Consider the following 19272-nt stretch of genomic DNA (forward strand, 5'->3'; position numbering starts at 1 on the left):
TCCTCCATTTTACATAGTAAACTAACAAACAGTTATTAGAAACAACAAATATTTAATGACGAATTCAAAAAAGACAATTTCAGATTGGGAGAAAATAATAGCAAATGAAGAAACAGACAAAGGATTAATCTCAAAAATATACAAGCAACTCCTGCAGCTCAATTCCAGAAAAATAAATGACCCAATCAAAAAATGGGCCAAAGAACTAAACAGACATTTCTCCAAAGAAGACATACAGATGGCTAACAAACACATGAAAAGATGCTCAACATCACTCATTATTAGAGAAATGCAAATCAAAACCACAATGAGGTACCATTACACGCCAGTCAGGATGGCTGCTATCCAAAAGTCTACAAGCAATAAATGCTGGAGAGGGTGTGGAGAAAAGGGAAGCCTCTTACAGTGTTGGTGGGAATGCAAACTAGTACAGCCGCTATGGAAAACAGCGTGGAGATTTCTTAAAAAACTGGAAATAGAACTGCCATATGACCCAGCAATCCCACTTCTGGGCATACACACTGAGGAAACCGGATCTGAAAGAGACACGTGCACCCCAATGTTCATCGCAGCACTGTTTATAATAGCCAGGACATGGAAGCAACCTAGATGCCCATCAGCAGATGAATGGATAAGGAAGCCGTGGTACATATACACCATGGAATATTACTCAGCCATTAAAAAGAATTCATTTGAACCAGTCCTAATGAGATGGATGAAGCTGGAGCCCATTATACAGAGTGAAGTAAGCCAGAAAGATAAAGAACATTACAGCATACTAACACATATATATGGAATTTAGAAAGGTGATAACGATAACCCTATATGCAAAACAGAAAAAGAGACACAGAAATACAGAACAGACTTTTGAACTTTGTGGGAGAATGTGAGGGTGGGATATTTCAAAAGAACAGCATGTATACTATCTATGGTGAAACAGATCACCAGCCCAGGTGGGATGCATGAGACAAGTGCTTGGGCCTGGTGCACTGGGAAGAGCCAGAGGAATCGGGTGGAGAGGGAGGTGGGAGGGGGGATTGGGATTGGGAATACATGTAAATCCATGGCTGATTCATATCAATGTATGACAAAACCCACTGGAAAAAAAAAATAATGAAAAATAAATAAATAAAAATAAATAAATAAAAAAAAAGACAATTTTAAAAATTCAATATGTCCATGATCCACAATCAATAAGAGGACATACTGGGGAAAATAATATTATTAATAAATATGAGGGAAAATAGCACAGACCTAGGGGATAAGCTTATTTTGAAAATGTTTAGAACCTATTTGAAGAAAACTATAAGATTTTTATAAAAGACCTAAAGGAATACTTGAAAGAAACAGAAAGATATGAGTATCTTAGAAGAGAACATCTCATTATTATAATTCGATCGTCTCTTCCCTAATTGAAAAGGTACATGAAACACAATCCCATGACATATATAAAAAGAGTGGGCAGTGTGGGTCTAAACTGAAGCTCTAGAGATAGGCACAGTTTGGTCCACCCATTTGTATAAGAAAAAGAACAGTATTTCAAATCAGCTGGGAAAGGATCGATTATGTCACAATTAGTTTTGTGATAACTGGCTGATCATATAAAGAAATCATCCAGATTCCTGCCTCACACATAGTGTCTTAATAAGCTGCGCTTAGGTAAATTGCTAATGTGTTTACAATGGTATGTAAAAACAAAAACATTCACCATAAATAACTCTATAAATAAAACTGAAACTGAGTGAATGACTAAATGGATGAATGGATGAACAACTGAACAGAATAAAACTACTCAGACAATTCAATTACAAAATGCACTTGCTTTGTGCTCCTTGGTAAGGACCCTGCTGGAAATGTCCGTCTGCAGCGCCCTTGATGAGAGCAATGCTTGTGTCTTGGTCCATGGGCTGATGTAACAAAATACCACGCACTGAGTGACTCATAGACAATGAGTGCATTCCTTACAGTTCTGGGAGCTGAAAGTCCAAGATCAGGGAGCCAGCATGGCAGGTGGGGCCCGCTTCTGAGCTGCCGACACCTCTTTGTGTTTCCTCATGTGGCGGAAGGGAGGGGCCAGCTCTCTGGGGCCTTTTTTGTTAGGGCACAAATTCTATTTATGAGGGCTCCATCCTCAAAACTCCACAAAACCCCACTCCAGACACCAACACTCAGGACATGAGGTTTTCACCGTTTGGATTTTAGGGGAACACAAGCATTCAGACTCTGGCAGCCACTTCACTGCGTCATTTATCAACCCATGATGACCTCCGGTCTTTCCGGCTGCCCTCACCTCACCTGGCAGGATGCCCGCTTGGGTGGCAGGGATCCATTCTAAATGGTGTGTAGGCTGACTCCTTGCAACACAAGCTGCTCAGGTCCATCGGAGACAGGGACTCTTCCTGTTAGGAGAGACAAGTTGCTCCCAACTCACCAGTAGCCACAGCTCTCCGCCCTTTGGATTTCACAAACCTGATTCAGACAGTAGTCTACTATGAGTTTGTGCTTCAGGGAATCAGAAATAGCTTTCCCAGAAACACCAAGGCAAAAAATACAAGAAAATGGAACATTTAAACTTCTGTACCAAAAAAAAAAAAAAAACCAACAATGTCAGCTAAGAGTCAAAGAACAAAATTAGAAAGAATTATTCACCTCTATGTAACAAGATATTCATATTCTTAATGTGTAAAGTGAAAGTGATAGTCGCTCAGTCGTGTCTGACTCTGCAACCCCGTGGACTGTAGCCCCCCAGGCTCCTCTCTCTGTGGGATTCTCCAGGCAAGAGTACTGGAGTGGGTTGCCGTGCCCTCCTCCAGGGGATCTTCCTGACCCAGGGATCGAACCTGCGTCTCTAGCACCTCCCGCACCGCAGGCAGTTTCTTTACAGTCTGAGCCACCAGGGAAGTCCAGGAATGTGTAAAGACTCTAACAAATCAAAAGGAAGAGAACATCCCAGTTTAAGAAGTGGGCCAAGATTTTGACAAATTTCAAAGCAGACGAAACTTCAGAATCAGGACAGTGTGATGTTCCTCAACCCACTTTTTCATCATCACCTCCTCTGTGATGCTTTAACAGCACAGAGACACTGTGTATTTGTTTATGTGGTACATGGATATCTCTGCTTTACATAGAGTAGAGTAAGATATCCTCCCTCCAAAAACCAATGTCCAGCCGTTTGGGGGCAATATCCCTGTTTAGAATGCATACGGTACCTTTGGGGGAGGTGGATGGTGATCAAGGAGGTCACAAAGGGATGTCCTGGAAGCTGTTCATACTGTTTGCTTGTTTGTTTATCTTGATGCAGTTGTGTGAGTTCTCTTTATGGAATTTCATAGAGCTCCATGTGGACAATTTGTTTCCTTTTCTCTATGTATGGTCTGGTTTAAATGAAACTTTAATTTTTAAAAGTAGGTCCAGTACATAAGTGGACAATTAAGAAAAATAAATATAAATGGCCAATGAGCCTGTGAAAAATACTCTGCCCTTAAATGAAAAGTGATGAAGATGCAGAGTTAGCATCTTTTACTTCATTGGCAAAAGATAAAAAATAAGATCCCATAGTTTCAAAAGAGTAAAGAAAAGGGCACCCTTACATACTATATACTGTTGATAGAATAAATTGCAGGGCAATTTGAAAATGTATCAACAATAAGCTGTTTAACTCAGCAATTCCATTTTGAGACAGTTGGCTTTGCAAAATTTGAAGGTGTTCAATGAGGTGTGATTGAGAATAATCATTGAATTATATTTAATAGAAAAAAATGAAATAAGTGAATTTCCAGCAATAGGAAATTGATTGGATATACTTGGTAGATCTGTTTAGCATAATACTAATTAGTCATGCAGAGTTATAGGTAGTTGCTTAGCACCATGGTTGAGAGGAAAGTCTCTGGGATGAGGTTGCTGGGATTCAAATCCTAGTCCTTCATTTTAACGAACTAGGCCCTGAGATAAGCTCTATGCCTTCCGAGTACTCAATCTTCTCTTCTGTAAAATGGAAAATATGTTGCTAATGAAACTGTATACTTATATATGAAGCAGGAAACAGACTCACAGACAGAGGACAGATGTGGTTGCCAAGGGAGACGAGGGGTGGGGGAGGGGAGGAGGGGGCGTCTGGGCTTAACAGACAAACGCGCTATACACAGAACTGGTGAAGGATAAGGTGCTACTGTGTTGCCTAGGAAACTATATTTAATAGCCTGTGATAAATCATAATGGAAAAGAATGTGAAAGAGCATGTATGTACATGTATAAATGAATCATTTTTCTATACAGCAGAAATTAACACAACACTGTAAATCAGCTATAATTCAATTTAAAGAAAGAAAATACATTATTAAAAGAATAGAACAAGTCGTATGTCCATAGAACATAGGACAAGTCATTAGTCCACTTTTTAAAATATATTTTACATGAATAGCTACGTTAATAAAAATGGCTATATTTTATTGGGTAGTGTTTTCTATTTTTCACAATGATCTCATATTTCTTGAGCTATTTTCTTAAAGCTCCACAAGATGAAGGCATAGTCTTATGAAAATAGTTACTGTGCTTCTGAGATGTTGCCATTGAATAAGACTGACCGTATTTTTTCAGTGTATTGGAGGGTCTCTGCCACAGGTTGTGTGGATTTTTTTTTTACCTCAATCAGTGTTTTTCAAACTTTTGCTCACATTGGCATCACCTGCCAAGCTTGAAAACACACAGATTACTGGCCCCACCTCCAGAGTTTCTGATTCAGTCAGTCTGGAATAGGACCCGAGATGCATTTCTAACACGTCCCCAGGAGGGCCTATGTGGCGTTGATGCTGCTGTTCCAGGGACGACACTTTGGGAACCCCTGGACGCTAGCATAGCTGACTTTCTTGACCACATTGTCAAAAGTTTTCCAAAGTGGAATAGTCTTTCACCTTGTGTGGAATGAATACCACGTGTACCTGGGGGATGGAGCCTATAAATAAAAACTGCAAAGTAGGTAGGATAGACCTGAAGTCAGTGAAGCAATTTGATTCTGATCTCTGAGTCTATTCTGATACACATTGCTGGTCTAAATTTCCAAATTCAGGAAAGGTTAGACTCAGGCAAACTAGAGGGAAGCTTTTGTTTCCATTTGCTGATAGAAAGAATCAGTAATCTATAGGAAGAACAAAATGTTTTATTCCAGCCAAATTGAGGCCTATAGCCCAGGAGACACAGATTCAAGAAGCACTTGAATTGTGTTCCACCAGATTACAAAATCAGGGAGGTTCATAACGGTAAAAATTGCAAAGTACAGTTAGTTACATGAGTTGTTTATCAAGATTTGTTACTAGAACTAGGAGGATATAAGCATGTTTGCTAAGTAAGGATTGAGTGGAATCAGAAATGGTTGCACAGTTACGAGAGAACTTCAGACCATAAGGTGGCAGCTGGCAACTGCTGACAGGTATTGTTTTGAGAATGGCTGGTGGTGTCCTTGAGTTTGTTAGAGTTCAGAAAATTCAGGTTCTCAGTGATACTGGAACATGTCTGAAACCGCATCCGCAACGGCCACCTCGCTCCATTTTGGACGCCTGAAACACACTTACTCTATTTTGGTTTTTAAATGCATTCTTTTCTTTAATGGTTAAATTAGATGTACCGTTCTTGTTTGACAGGCCACAGGCAGGTTATTCTAGTGAGCATGGGTACTGTGCTTAGTCACTCGGTAGTGTCTGACTCTTTGCGACCCCATGGACTGTAGCCCTCCAGGCTCCTCTGTCCATGGGGATTCTCCAGGAAAGAATATTGGAGTGGGTTGCCATGCCCTCCTCTAGGAAATCTTCCCAACCCAGGGATCAAACCCAGGTATCCCGCATTGCAGCCAGATTCTTTACTATCTGAACCACCAAGGAAGCCCCCAAAGTGTAACTTGCTGAAACCCGGGATTGAACCAAGGATCTTTAGATCTTCAGTCTAACACTCTCCTAACTGAGCTATTTTAGCAGCTTAGCATAAAGACTTGACATCTGTGTCTCTCTTCATAGCGATTTCAACTAGTTAGCATAAAGTTTTTTAAATCATGTGTAGGCCAGAGTGATTTCCCCATACATCAATATGTGACAATTTCTTCCATCAGTTCCTCCCCTCTTCTCTACTTTTGGTCAGCAAAGAGATGTAGCTTTCTGGTCTTTCTTTCCCGAAGTACTGGATGGTTAAGAGTGGATGTGTGGTCATGTACCTCAGTATTCACAGCAGCAGTGTTTACAATAGCCAGAGCATGGAAGCAACCTAAATGTCCAACAACATATGAATAGATAAAAAGATGTAGCACGTGAATGTGATGGAATATTATTCAGCCATGAAAAGGAACAAAACTGGATCATGTGTAGTGATGTGGATGGACCTAGATTCTGTCATACCGAGTGAAGTAAGTTGAAAAGAGAAAAATAAATATCATATATGAATGCGTATATGTGGAATCTGGAAAATGGTACAGATGAACCTATTTACAGGGCAGGAATAGAGATGTCAAAAACAGACATGTGGACACAGATGCGGAAAGGCAGAGTGGGGCAAATTGGGAGAGAGTATTGGCATATATAGACTACTGTGTGTGAAATAGACAGCTGGTGGGAAGCTACTGTCTGGCGCAGGGAGCTCCACGCTGTGACGACCTAGAGGGGTGGAGAGGCGGGGGCAGACGGAAGGTTCCAGAGGGAGAATATGTGTGTGTGCACAGAGCTGATTCACTTCGCTGCACCACAGAAGCTAACACAACATTGTAAAGCAACTGTACTCTAACAGAAATGTAAAATTTTTTTAATTAAAAAATTTTTTTTAATTTTAAAAATTTCAAAAAGTGGATGTGTAGTAATAGCATATTATCTGAATCCACATGCTCTGTAAGCCCTCTGTGCTGCCATAGTTTCACCTCGTAAGGGTTCAGATGTTCAGAAGTTCACTCCGAAGAAAACTAACTCATGGGATGTCACAAGATTAATTCTGTGCCCACGAAAGCTCATCTCTTCACGGAGATCTTTTTCCCCCCAAGAAGGAAAAACTTGTGCTCAATTCAAAACATCAGGAAAACCTGAATAGTATGACAACCTCGTTGAGAACACTCATTCAAATCAAATAAATTTCAAGAAGTAGGTTTGAAATATTTTCATCTTAAAAACATCAGAAAGAGCACATTAACTTACAAATCAATGCAACTGGATATAATAGGGTATTCTGTTCCATTATCAGGTTTCAGATGTGAGTTTAACATTAGTTATGTACAAGTTTGCTGGATTTTCTATTTCTCAGTTTGAGAACATTGTCCTTAGTCATTAAAGATTGTGTCTCCCTCTTTATCTACCTGACAACTTTCTCTGCTATTATTTAATTCAAATTGCTAAGGTTTCTTTCTCAAACATTTATAGTTAGATTGAAGAAAGGTGCATTATTGCTGACCTAAATATTGAAGGAGGGGCCAGGCTGAATTTGCAGTTTACATTCTTAATTTGCACAAAAAAACCTTTATTCATAGACAGTACCAGTTCCTTTTAGACTAAATCATTGTAAATTCTGATCAAGGAGATTTCATTGCATTTCTCTCAAGACTCTTTAGTTTCGACTAAGAATATTTGTAAAGGAAGGTGGTTTCTCAATGCAATAGTTTGGGAGGAGGAAAATGAAAATATATCTTGGTTTCTGAAAACTTTTTGGCAATTTCCTGATACTTGTTATAATTCTAACAAGGTAATCACCCTTCTCTTGAAAGTGATAGAAATTACTGCACAGCCAAATTTCAACTAGCAGAGATGTTTTTGCAAGTGAAGAATTTGGCCCTGTAGGTTCAACAAAGCCAAGCAAACATAACAATTTAACAAGGAATGCCAATAATTTTACAAAAGTATAATACTTGCCAGCAAAGTAATACCTGGATAATCAAACAAAATTCAAAGTCACAGAATTTCAGAATATATAGGTCGTGTACCACTTCCCTTCACCTACAAAAATGCCGTAAGATACATGAAGCCTAGAGATATTTTTAATGACTTGCCAATCAACGTTCATGCAGTCAGTATGTTGAGAAGATTAGACACCAATTCTCTGAAGTCCTGGGACCCCCTGGTGGTCCAGTGGCTAAGACTCTGAGCTCCCAATGCAGTTTGATCCCTGGTCGGGGAAGTAGCTTCCACACACCGCAACGAAGACCGAACATCCATGTGCCACAACTAAGACCCAGAGCAGCCAATAAATAAATATAAACAAACACCGCAAAAGAATAATTCTCCTGAGTTCCACCCAAGAATGCTTTGCACTGCCCCATACTGTTCAAAGCTAAAACCAGAGACCAACTATTTTCAGGGGTTCCCAAACCAAACCAGTTGCCCCTGTTTTTATACCCCATGCAAGTTACAAAGTCATTTTTACAGTTTTAAGTGACTGCAAAATTAAGAATATTTTGTGACATAAAATGTATTGAATTTCACTTTTCACAGCCGTAAAGTTTGTGTATTAACTGTGGCCACTTTCACTTTACAGTGACAGAGGTGACTAGTTGCCACAGACACCACACAGTCCATGAAGCCAGAATATTTTGTCTCTGCCTCTCTACAAAAAGTGTGCTGGGACTTTGCTAGCAATCTAGTGGCTAAGATTCCATGCTTCCATCCCTGGTCAGAGAACTGAGGTCCCACGTGCCATGTGGCATGGCCAAAAGATTTTTTTTTTTTTATTAAGAAGTTTGACGATATAGATAAGTACTTGGCATCACAGTACTTGGGAAGATGAATCCCCTAGATTTAATAGCAATTGTCCAGATTTCTGAATTCGGTGCACATCAGTGTATATCAAGCTATAGTCTCCTTTACTTCATTTAGACTAACAATCCTATTATATTCAAGTATACTAAGGATATAGGTTAACTTTCATTGACATTGGTACTTGTGTATATCATTTAACCACTGATAATGTCAAAAAATAATCAGTCTCAAAGCTGCCAAGAACAAAGAGCTTTATTTGGGATCTTAAGAATTGTAGTTCAGGAAAGACAGATTTGGGTAAAACTGAAAGAGTCTTCTGAAGAAGGGAAAGCATCATCTCTCCAGAGTCATGCACACTGAATCTGAACTTTGGCTCGAGACTTACTAACCACATGCCCTTGGGCAAGTGAACTAAACTCTGGCTTTGGTGTCCTTATCTGTAAAACAAGTTCACAACTTCAAAAAGCTGTATGACAATTAATTAATTTAAATCTTGAAATGTTTCAGTAGGGCAGGTTGTTACATTGCTAAGCAGGTAGCCTGCACTTATTAGCTCCATCTCCTTTGGGTAAGTGGCATCATTTCTGTGTCTATTTCCTCATTGATAAGATAAGGACCAGGGTGCCTATTTTATAGAGTGTGCGAAGGTGTAATGATTAAATTAAATCACCACAGTACATAAGTGTACCCTCATTAGAAGTTGATTCCCCTTCTTTTTTCTACCTTTGTTTTTAGAAGTGTGTTTTTAAGTCAGAGAATCAAATGTGAATTTTCTCTGTACGGTAGATAATAGTGTATTAATAATAATAGTACTGGGATTATATAAGCAAATTTCCTGTTTTTAGGAAATAGTGAAATATTTAAGGGTAGAAAAGGCATCATGATTGTAATGTATGAAGTAGTTCAGAAAAAATTACATATAATTATATATATATACATATAATTATATATAATTACATATATGATATATAAAAAGAGAGAGAATAATGTTTAAAGAAGCATACTAAAATGATAACATTTAGGGACTCTGAGTGAAAAGTATTTAGGGATTCTTGGTAATGTTTTTACAGCTTTTCAGTATGTCTAAATTTACATCAAAATAAAATGTTTAAAAGAAAAAGTGTGAAACATAACTATTGTGCATGTGGTCAGAGGTTATGTACAGGTCATCTGATCCACTTAAAAATTCTCTTCTTATTGAGATTATTTGTGACAGAAAAGCTCATCATAGTTATGTATCCATGCCTCACTTAAAGTTTTTGTTTGCATGGGATTCTAATTATCTTTTAATGTTTTAACTTTCCAAGGGGTCTTAAGGAGTTTTCTCAAAATTAAGGCCTGGGAAGGTGGGCAGATAAAAAGTGTTTCTGCTATTTTACTGGACTTCATCAGCATGAGAGTTCTCTTGACCCAACAACAGTGGCCAATATTCAGAGTGGCAGAGTGCTCTAGACCCATTTCAGACACCACGTCTGGCTTCTAGGCTTTCCTCTGTTTCACAGGAAAACAAAGGTACTCGGGAGGCTCTGTAGCCCCACAATCCCTCCTAGACTGGACACAAGTGGAATAAGCAGAGAGCAGGTATTCTAGGAACTTTGTGGAGGAGAGCTGAGAGCTGGGATCCTTTAGGTGGAAGGGTTGATGCTCCTTCTAATGCAGGAATCACCAGTTCACGCACGGTGGCTCAGAAGTGGGCTGGGAGCCCTGGCACAGTAGGAGAGGCCAGATGAGAAAGCTGGCATGTTGCCACCATAAATGACCACCTACTTCTTGCTCACGTCTAAGGAACAATTGACAGACAGGATATTCTGGCTGACAAGTGACTACCATCACAGTTTGGAAAATAGTCTTCACATGTGCTGCATAGGCAAAGTTGGTGGTTGTGAAACGGGCTTGTTAATAACACCCATGCTCTTTACTATTAACCAGTGTCAGTATCATGGCCAATATCATTAGAAAATCAACTGAAATGTGGAGTTTTGCTACTTTTCCTTGAATCTGATTTTTATTGGTATGACTGATGGTGGCATAGCCTGTGCTTGGCATGCAAAAGCACTGCAGAGAGAGCTGCCAAAAGGATATACCCAGCTTGTATTTATTCTTTTATCACAAAGTAGATTTCCAGTAGCCACTGGATAAATAAACCATCAGGATAAGAGCAAGTGTCAATATAGGCACAATGTCCCAATTTGGATATCCATTCTTACCAGCCTAGGTGTGGTTGTTATTGACTTTCAGAGACTAAAGAAAAGATAAAAGTCATCACAGAGGGAGAGAGAAATAAAGATTATTGCGGCTTTATTTGTACCTTCAGAATCTGCCTGCCAATGCAGGAGACTTGGGTTTGATCCCTGGATCAGGAAGAGCCCCTGGAGAAGGCAATGGCCACCCACACAGTATTCTTGCCTGGGAATCCCATGGATGGAGGAGCCTGATTGGCTACAGTCCATGGGGTCACAAACAGTCGGACATGATTGGATATGCACACACACAGTATCAGTTAGGATTATAGCTCTACTTTCTTGGGATTTAAAAAACGCCCATATTTACATATCAGCAACAAAAGGTTGACTATAATTCTAGAATTCCTAATGCGCTCAAATCAGTAACTGCCACTTGAGAGGACTCAGGCATCTGCATTCAACCAGGGCATGGCTTGAACACTGGTAGAAATAAGCTAGTTAAGTTTCTAGTGCCCATTTTGTTTCCCCAAGGTCCTCCTACATTTTTATTTCCTTTTTTCAGTTTTAATATTTTTATTGAAGTATAATTGATTTACAACATTGTGTTAAACCCTACATTTTCATTCCTTGAATCTGAAGAACAGGAGCAGGAAAGCAGCAGTCCATTAATGTGAAGGAGACATATTATTTCTTTCTTCTTAAAATCCCCACTCCATCCCAGACCAGCCTCGTCTAACTTTGAAAGTCTTGGCTTCCTAGAGTAGAATGTCTAGCCATCCTGGAAATCTCTCAAATCTGTTGATGAAACTTGAGCAATGGACACTAATCAGAGAAACTCCATGATCATGGGAGTTGGGAGTGGGAACTATTCTACAAATTGAAGAAGGTAAAACCCTAGATGCAAAACCACTAATAGCTTATAACCCACCTATGAGGCATCCAGTCACAGAAACTGATATATATGAGAATTTACTAACCACCCAACTCATATGGTCACCTGCATCTCCTCCCTTCTTCTTCTCTTTGAGTCAAGCTAATGAAAGAGACCTGGTAGAGGGCAATTTCTCAGGCTGTTTGTAGGCACACCCACTTCCCATATTATCTTAAGCACTTTTCATGATGCAACTATTATAGACAAGCCCCTAAAACATCAGATTTGGGGAAGACGTAAGTGGAGGAAGACAGCACAGAGATTTACCATGAAAATCTACTCATGCACTTCCAGGTGATGGGGCCAGGACACTGTTGTCCCCTGACCTCTGGGCAGGAAAGGCTCATGGAGAAGGTTACCCAGCTGACAAAGTTTGGGAACCCGCCATCCTCACTGGAGGCAACGCTCCATCCTCACTGGAGGCCTTCCTCACGTGTCAGTGTTCCCAGGCTGATGCTTCCTGCCCAGTGGCCCGGTGGCCCTGGCATCGCAAGGCTTCTTGACAATTTTCCTGTGCTATCCCCTCCTCTAGCTTCAGTCTTGGCTTCCTTTTCCATCAAAAGGCAGCATGCAACTCAGCAAGCACCTGTCAATACTGCCATAGGCACCATGGTTGCCAAGACAAACGTCCCACACCCAGTATCTGCATGCTGAGGGCTCTTCCTGTAATAACATGGCCCCATGAACAACCCCAGTGAAACTTACTAAGTGCTATAATTATTCTGTGATGAGGTTTATGCAATCTCAGGAGAGAAAATGACCAAGTTTGCCTAGGGAAGCTGAGATGGCATCCGAGAAAAGATGTTATGTTAGGTGGACCTCAAAGAATGACTCAGAGCTGCAGAAACTCATGGTAGGTGGAGGAAAGGGCACTCCCAAGGTCAAGGATGCCTAAAACAACACTTCTCCCAATCTCTCCAGCCAGGAGAGATTGCCAGAGGCCATCCAGCCATTTAGTGGAAGAGCTGGCATCAAAACCAGTTCCCCTCATGGCCAAGCTGGTGGTCATCTCACCACCCATTCTTGGAGTTGTTCCCTTTAGGATGCAGTCTCTGCTAGGTAAAAACAAGTCTGACAAATGTACCCACATTTTATCTTTAAATTTCAGTTTCTTTTTTTCACACTGTATTATATCTTGAATAATAAAGTTTTCAATTACAATTTAAATTTCTAACTATTCACCACCTTCAAATCATGAGTGAAATTGCCTTTGCTAGAATGTTTCTTGTCTAATCAATGTTTTCAGACAATTTGGAGGATAAATGAACTCAGATTTGAGAAAAAGGCTACCAGCTAGCTGTTGTGACCTCTCAGGAAGAGAGCAAAGATGGGTCATCAGATATTCTTTTTTATGTTAAATTCAAAATAAAATTTTCAGCTCACCATGCAATGCTTTCTGAAGTTTAACCCTTCATCAGTTTAGTTCAATAAGCAGGCTGATTTACCAATTTAGATAAAATTCTTATATCACACTCTGTATAGTCAAATGTGTTAATAGAAGCAAGTTTATAACAGTCCTAAATATGCTAACAATATTCCTCTAACTTAAATCTGAGTTAAATCTGCTCCTCTGTTCTGTGAATGCAAATTACAGCATTTCTCAGTTTGTACATTTTTTTATTCTGTTAAGTGTATCACTTAGAGAAACAAAAATAAAATGCAAGAAGTGTAATTTAAACTTTTTTAGTAGCTACTTCAAAAGTTTAAAAAAATCAGGTAAACTTAATTTCATAATACATCTTATTTGACTCAATATATCCCAAATATTACCATTTGAAAATGTAATCAATAAGTAAAATAGTACTAAACCATACTATATTATTTTTATTGTCTTTGTACTATCTTTAAAAAATAGTGGATATCATACTCTTCCATGCGTGATCAGTTCTTTCAGTCGTGTCTGACTCTTGCGACCCCATAGACTGTAGCTGCCAGGCTCCTCTGTCCACGAGGATCCTCCAGAGAAGAATACTGGAGTGGGCTGCCATTTCCTTCTCCAGGGGATCTTCCCAGCCCAGGGATCGAACCCGTGTCTCTTGTGTCTTCTGCATTAGCGGGCAGATTCTTTTACCCTTCCAGCACATGTCAATTCAGACACTAAATTTTCGTTGGTTAAAGTGAAATAAATGTCAAATAATCTGACTAAAACAGTAAAATTGTGTTTAGTAGAGAATATTTTACAGAGCTTCAGTTTTAACATTTAAATTAACTAAAATTAAGTAAAATGCAAAACTCAGCTCTTCCATCGCACTAACCATGTGTAGTTGATGGCTACAATACTGGACAGTATAGATCTAGAACTTAGAGTGATGGCAAGCATAAGACTACGGAGCATTGACACTCTCCGTGAGGCCTGAGGGATTACACATCCTTTGGGGAGAGGGGATGTTAGAATCTCCATCCTGTTCTCCATAATGGCTGTATCAGTGTATATTCCCACCAACAGTGTAGGAGGGTTCCCTTCTCTCCACACCCTCCCCAGCATTTATTGTTTGTAGATTTTTTTATAAAGGCCATTCTGGGGTGTGGGGCTTCCCATGTGGTACTAGTGGTGAAGAACTCACCTGCCAATGCCCAAGACAGAAGAGATGTGGGTTCATCCTGGGTTCGGGACGATCCCCTGAAGAGTGTGGCAACCCACTCCAGTATCCTTTCCCGGAGAATCCCGTGGACAGAGGAGCCTGGTGGGCTACAGCCCATGGGGTCACAGAGAGTCAGACAGGACTGAAGCGACGCAGCGCACACAGCGCACGTTCTGGGGTGTGAGGCGGCACGTGAGCGCCGTCTTCCTATCTAATCGGGCTGACGTTGATTTCTGGCTGCGCGGGGTCTCTGTTGCTGCGCAGGCCGCTCTCTGGCCGCCGTGCATGGCCTTTTCATTGCGGTGGTTTCTCGTTGCAGAACACAGGCTCTAGGGTGCTTGGGCTCAGTAGCTGAAGCACATGGGCTCGGTAGTCTTGCCTCCTGGGCTCTAGAGAACAGGTCCAATAGTTGCGGCGCATAGGTTCAGTTGCTCTGCAGCATGTGGGATCTTCCCAGATCAGGGATGAAAACCGTGTCTCCTTCGTTGGCAGTGGTGTTCTTCACCACTGCGTCACCACTGAGCTACAACGAGGGAAGCCCTTATTGTAGTTTTGATTTGCATTTCTCTAATAGTGATGTTGAGCATCTTTTCATGTGCCTCTTAGCCATCTGTATGTATATATATGGAATCTAGAAAAAAATAGTACAGGTGAACCTATTTGCAAAGCAAAAATAGAGACATAGACAAAGAGAACAAAAGTGTGGACACCAAGAGGGGAAGGGAGGGAGCAATAATTTGAGAGATTCGCATTGACATATATTCACTACTATGTATAAAATATATAACTAATGAGAACCTACTGTAGAGAGCAGGGGGAAAATAGTAAAAAAGAAATAATAATAAAAAAGAAGAAGAGAGTAAGCTTTTTAAGGTGGTAGGGTCGTAAAAATGTGAACTTTGGAGTTAGACTTGACTGTCTGTTGATTTTTATGTGTTACCACTTCCCACTTCAGTTTTCTTATCTGTAAAGTAATAATACCTGCATTATTGGGCCCTTAAAATTAAATGAGAGAACTTAAATAGTGGGCTTTGAAAATCTAGCACATTCCAAAGGTTCAATAAATTATAGCTTGATTGCATGTATGAAAGTCATGAACTCTGCATTTAGGAGAGGGGAATCTCTGAGGTAGTTAGAATTTAATTATTCGTAGGGTGTAGGGTGGGAGGAAAGAAGAATTGTGGCATTTTTATACATTTTATTACATTATAAAACATGTATATGTAGAAAATTGCACCACTCATAAGTATAAAGTTCAGTGGATTGTCACAAACAAACATCCCCACGTAACCAGCACCAAGATCTAGAAACAAAACATCCAGAGCATCTCAAAGCTGTTTGCATGCTTCCAACAAAAGGAACCACTTTTCTGACTTTTAGAACTTCTTTGTTGGCTCAGCAGTAAAGAATCCACCTGCCAGTACAGATGCGGGGTTTCATCCCTGGGTTGGGAGGATCCCCTGGAAGAGGAAATGGTAACCTACTCTAGCATTCTTGCCTGGGAAATCCCATGGACAGATGAGCTGTGGTCCATGGAGCCAGACATGACTTGGCAACTAAACAACAACAGCAAATACCTGACTCCTAACACTGGCACTATCGGTTGTTCTTGTCTGTTTGTAAACTATAAATGGATTCATACAATATGCATGTGTACATATCTGACTTTTTTCACTCAACCACATATTTGTGACGTTTTCCATGTTGTTGCGTGGGACATTAGTTTGCTTTTTCCTCATCGCTGTGCTGAATTCTGCTATATAAACACCCCCACAGTGTAATGATCCCTTCTACAGTGGAGGAGTACTTGACTTGCTTCTATAACGAGTCTGTGGCCAACAGACTGGCCATGAGCACTCTTATATGTGTCTTTTGATGATGGGTAAGCATTGGAACTTGAGTTTTCAATCTTCAACTTATTGAGAACAGGAGACTCATCCACCCTATCATTTCATGTGCAGGAACCTTGGATAAGCATAAAGAGCTGGAGGATCTCGTGGCTAAGTTCCTGAATGTGGAAGATGCTATGGTATTCGGGATGGGATTTGCGACAAACTCAATGAATATCCCTGCACTCGTTGGAAAGGTGAGTTTCTGTTAACATAGTTGTCTTCTGCTGTGTTGTTCCTGAGACAATCTAAGTAGATCCCCTGTTAGAGGTATAGCTGAGAAGTTTGTTTCCTTAGGATTGGATATTCAACTTTTTGAATATATGTGCTATTACCAACCAGGGTCCTTTCCTAGTCAATAGAAATTGATGAGACCAGACAAGAGATCAAGGCAAGGCTTTGTTGGTGCCCCAGGAGCAAATATAAGTAAGAGTTTCCCTTACTTTCCCACTCCCTGAAAGGGGACAATCTGGTTTCTTACATGGGGTGAGGATAGAGGTGGGTCCAGAGGTCAGGCCGAAGGGATGGCTTAGGTGGTTTGCCCACCCCTTTGGTGATGTGTGCAGGGGGCATGTGCAGTACCCTGGTTTTGCTCCCAACACCCTGATTTTTCTCCTGACTCTTCAGAAGTGGCAGTTTGGCTTGCATTTTGTTGTCCATAATTTGCAGTGTACGCATGCAGCTATTTTTAGTCCCACAAAAATAGTTTCTTTGTACTTTGTTGCTCGAGAACACAGAGAGGTTTGTCTAGGTGCAAGCTCTGCAGCTGAGGGTCCCAGGTCCAGGTCCCAGCCTGCGTCAGCCCCAGCTGAGCCCAGCAAGTGTCTTCATCATGATACTTCAGGTATAGGATCTCAGCCCTAGATGTGAGTCAAAATTCCTCTTCAGTGACAGTTTAGCAAGATCAAGTAAATTTCTAAACTCCTGAGTCACCATGTTCAATGTAGCAAATGATTGTTAGGCATTTATTCTGACAAAACATTTTGCTTGTGTAATTCGCTTTTTTATTCACTCAGTAAGTCACTTATTGAGAATCTGCTGTGTCCTCTATTGAGGCAAGATGTAGGGCATACAAAGGTATACAAGACCTTTGTCCTGTAAATTCATGTAGTTTACAGTCTAATGGGGTATAGTGTCCAACTCTATGCGATTGTATGAACCATAGCCCACCAGGCTCCTCTGTCCACGGAATTCTCCAAGCAAGAATACTGGAGTGGGTTGCCATGCCCTCCTACAAGGGATCTTCCCAATCCAGGGATCAAACCCGCATCTCTTATGTCTCCTGCATTGGCAGGTGGGTTATTTACCACTAGTGCCACCTTAGGATAAATTTTACAGAAAAAGTGTGCCCATAAATGGGGAGGGACAAAATAATTCTTTCAAGAAAGCCTGGAATGCCTATGCAAAGAAGGTGACAGGAGAACAGAATCTGGTACTTATCTGTTTAGATAAGTAAGTTATTTCCTTAAGAGAAGGAAATGGAAGTATCATGTGTAAAGCACTGAAGTTTGAAAGAATTAGAACAGAAGAGGGTGGATGAAGAAGAAATCAGAATGAAGACAGGAACCAAATTGTAAAGAACTTTGCAGCATAAATGATGCTAGAGTGTTGGAAATTCTGGAGAAAAATGGAGAGTTGGTTGCTTCGTTTTCAGTAAGCAAGTGCCATACTCAAATTTCTGTTTTTAAAAATCTGACTCATGGCAACTAATATAATGCAATATATAATCTGTGATTGGATTCTGCAATGAAAAAACAAAAAAGAAGGAAATGAAGCCTCGACAAAAGGCATCAAGACATTTTTAGGACTGTTGGCAAAGTTTGACTTTGAACTATATATTAAGTGATGACTCCTTGTGACCCCACGGACTATAGCCCATAGGATCCTCTGTCCATGGAATTCTCCAGGCAAGAATACTGGAGTGAGTAGCCGTTCCCTTCTCCAGCAGATCTTCCCAACCCAGTAATCAAACCCTGGTCTCCTGCATTGCAGTCAGATTCTTTACCATCTGAGCCACCAGGGAAGCCCATTTTAGGTGACAGCATTGTAGTAATGTTTAATTATGATCACTGCATCGTGATCGTGTAGAATGTCCTTTTTCCTAGTAGGTACATGCTAAAGAATTTGAGAGTGAGATATCATGATTTACAACTCTCTTTGTTCACCAAAAAATTACAAACACACACACAATGTCTGAAGTATGGAGATGTGAGAATTTTGCTCGCTTTGGCCTCGAAAACTTAAAATGTATCATGTGTGAAATTTCTAAAATATAAGGAAGAACTCAAAGACTCTGGATGGCCACAAAGGAAAAAATGCTTTTTTTTTTTCATGTCCCTGCATTTTGAATATGGTTGGGCAATTTCATAATTTAGAAATATTTAAATTAATAAAGAAAAATAGTTTATAAACATTAACTGATAAGCAGTAAATTAGACTGACCTTCTCTCCCAACCTCAGACTGAATTGCCATCCATGCTTTTCCAGATGCAGTTTTTAACTGTAAAGCAGTGATGCTTCTGTCTACATGGATATTACTATAATGTGGAATGAGAATCATAAAACAAGAGCTTGAAATGTCTTGCAGGAAAAAAAAAAAATGAGTGAACAACCCTGCCTTCTAGTCACAGTGCTTCAAAACCATTTCAAATAATCCAGCATGGAATTGGAAAATCCCAGCAAACCCACACCCCACACAAAAGTATATTCATTTTCCTGCCAACCATCAATCCTGTAGCATAAAAATAATTCAGAAAGATGTTACTTCCTTAAGAGGATCCCCATCTCTATCAGTTAATTGCTCTTGAGGATTTTATCCATGCAAACACTTAAACCCATTTAAACTCTTGGCCTTTTAAAATTAAAGAGGGCTGTGGGAATCCATGTTACAGGTCTTGAAGTGAGGTCCTATCCCCACGTGTTTCTTCCCCTTTATTTTATTTATTGGCCTGTGATCCATGTGCTTGCTTTCTA

General features: G+C 40.2%; 1 protein-coding gene and 1 non-coding gene across 2 annotated transcripts in view; one reads left to right on the forward strand and one right to left on the reverse strand.

Moving 5' to 3' along the window:
• Positions 1-19272, forward strand: part of SPTLC3 (serine palmitoyltransferase long chain base subunit 3) — a 157243-nt gene that overhangs the window by 66632 nt on the left and 71339 nt on the right. The window contains exon 5 of the mRNA XM_043883774.1: positions 16372-16496. Within this exon, the coding sequence (XP_043739709.1) occupies positions 16372-16496 (125 nt within the window). The remainder of the gene's footprint in view (positions 1-16371; positions 16497-19272) is intronic.
• TRNAF-GAA lies at positions 5892-5964 on the reverse strand. The gene has a single exon. It is a non-coding gene; the product is annotated as a tRNA-Phe (tRNA).

The sequence above is a fragment of the Cervus elaphus genome, chromosome 23 (genome assembly GCF_910594005.1).
Source record: "Cervus elaphus chromosome 23, mCerEla1.1, whole genome shotgun sequence".
Taxonomy (NCBI): domain Eukaryota; kingdom Metazoa; phylum Chordata; class Mammalia; order Artiodactyla; family Cervidae; genus Cervus; species Cervus elaphus.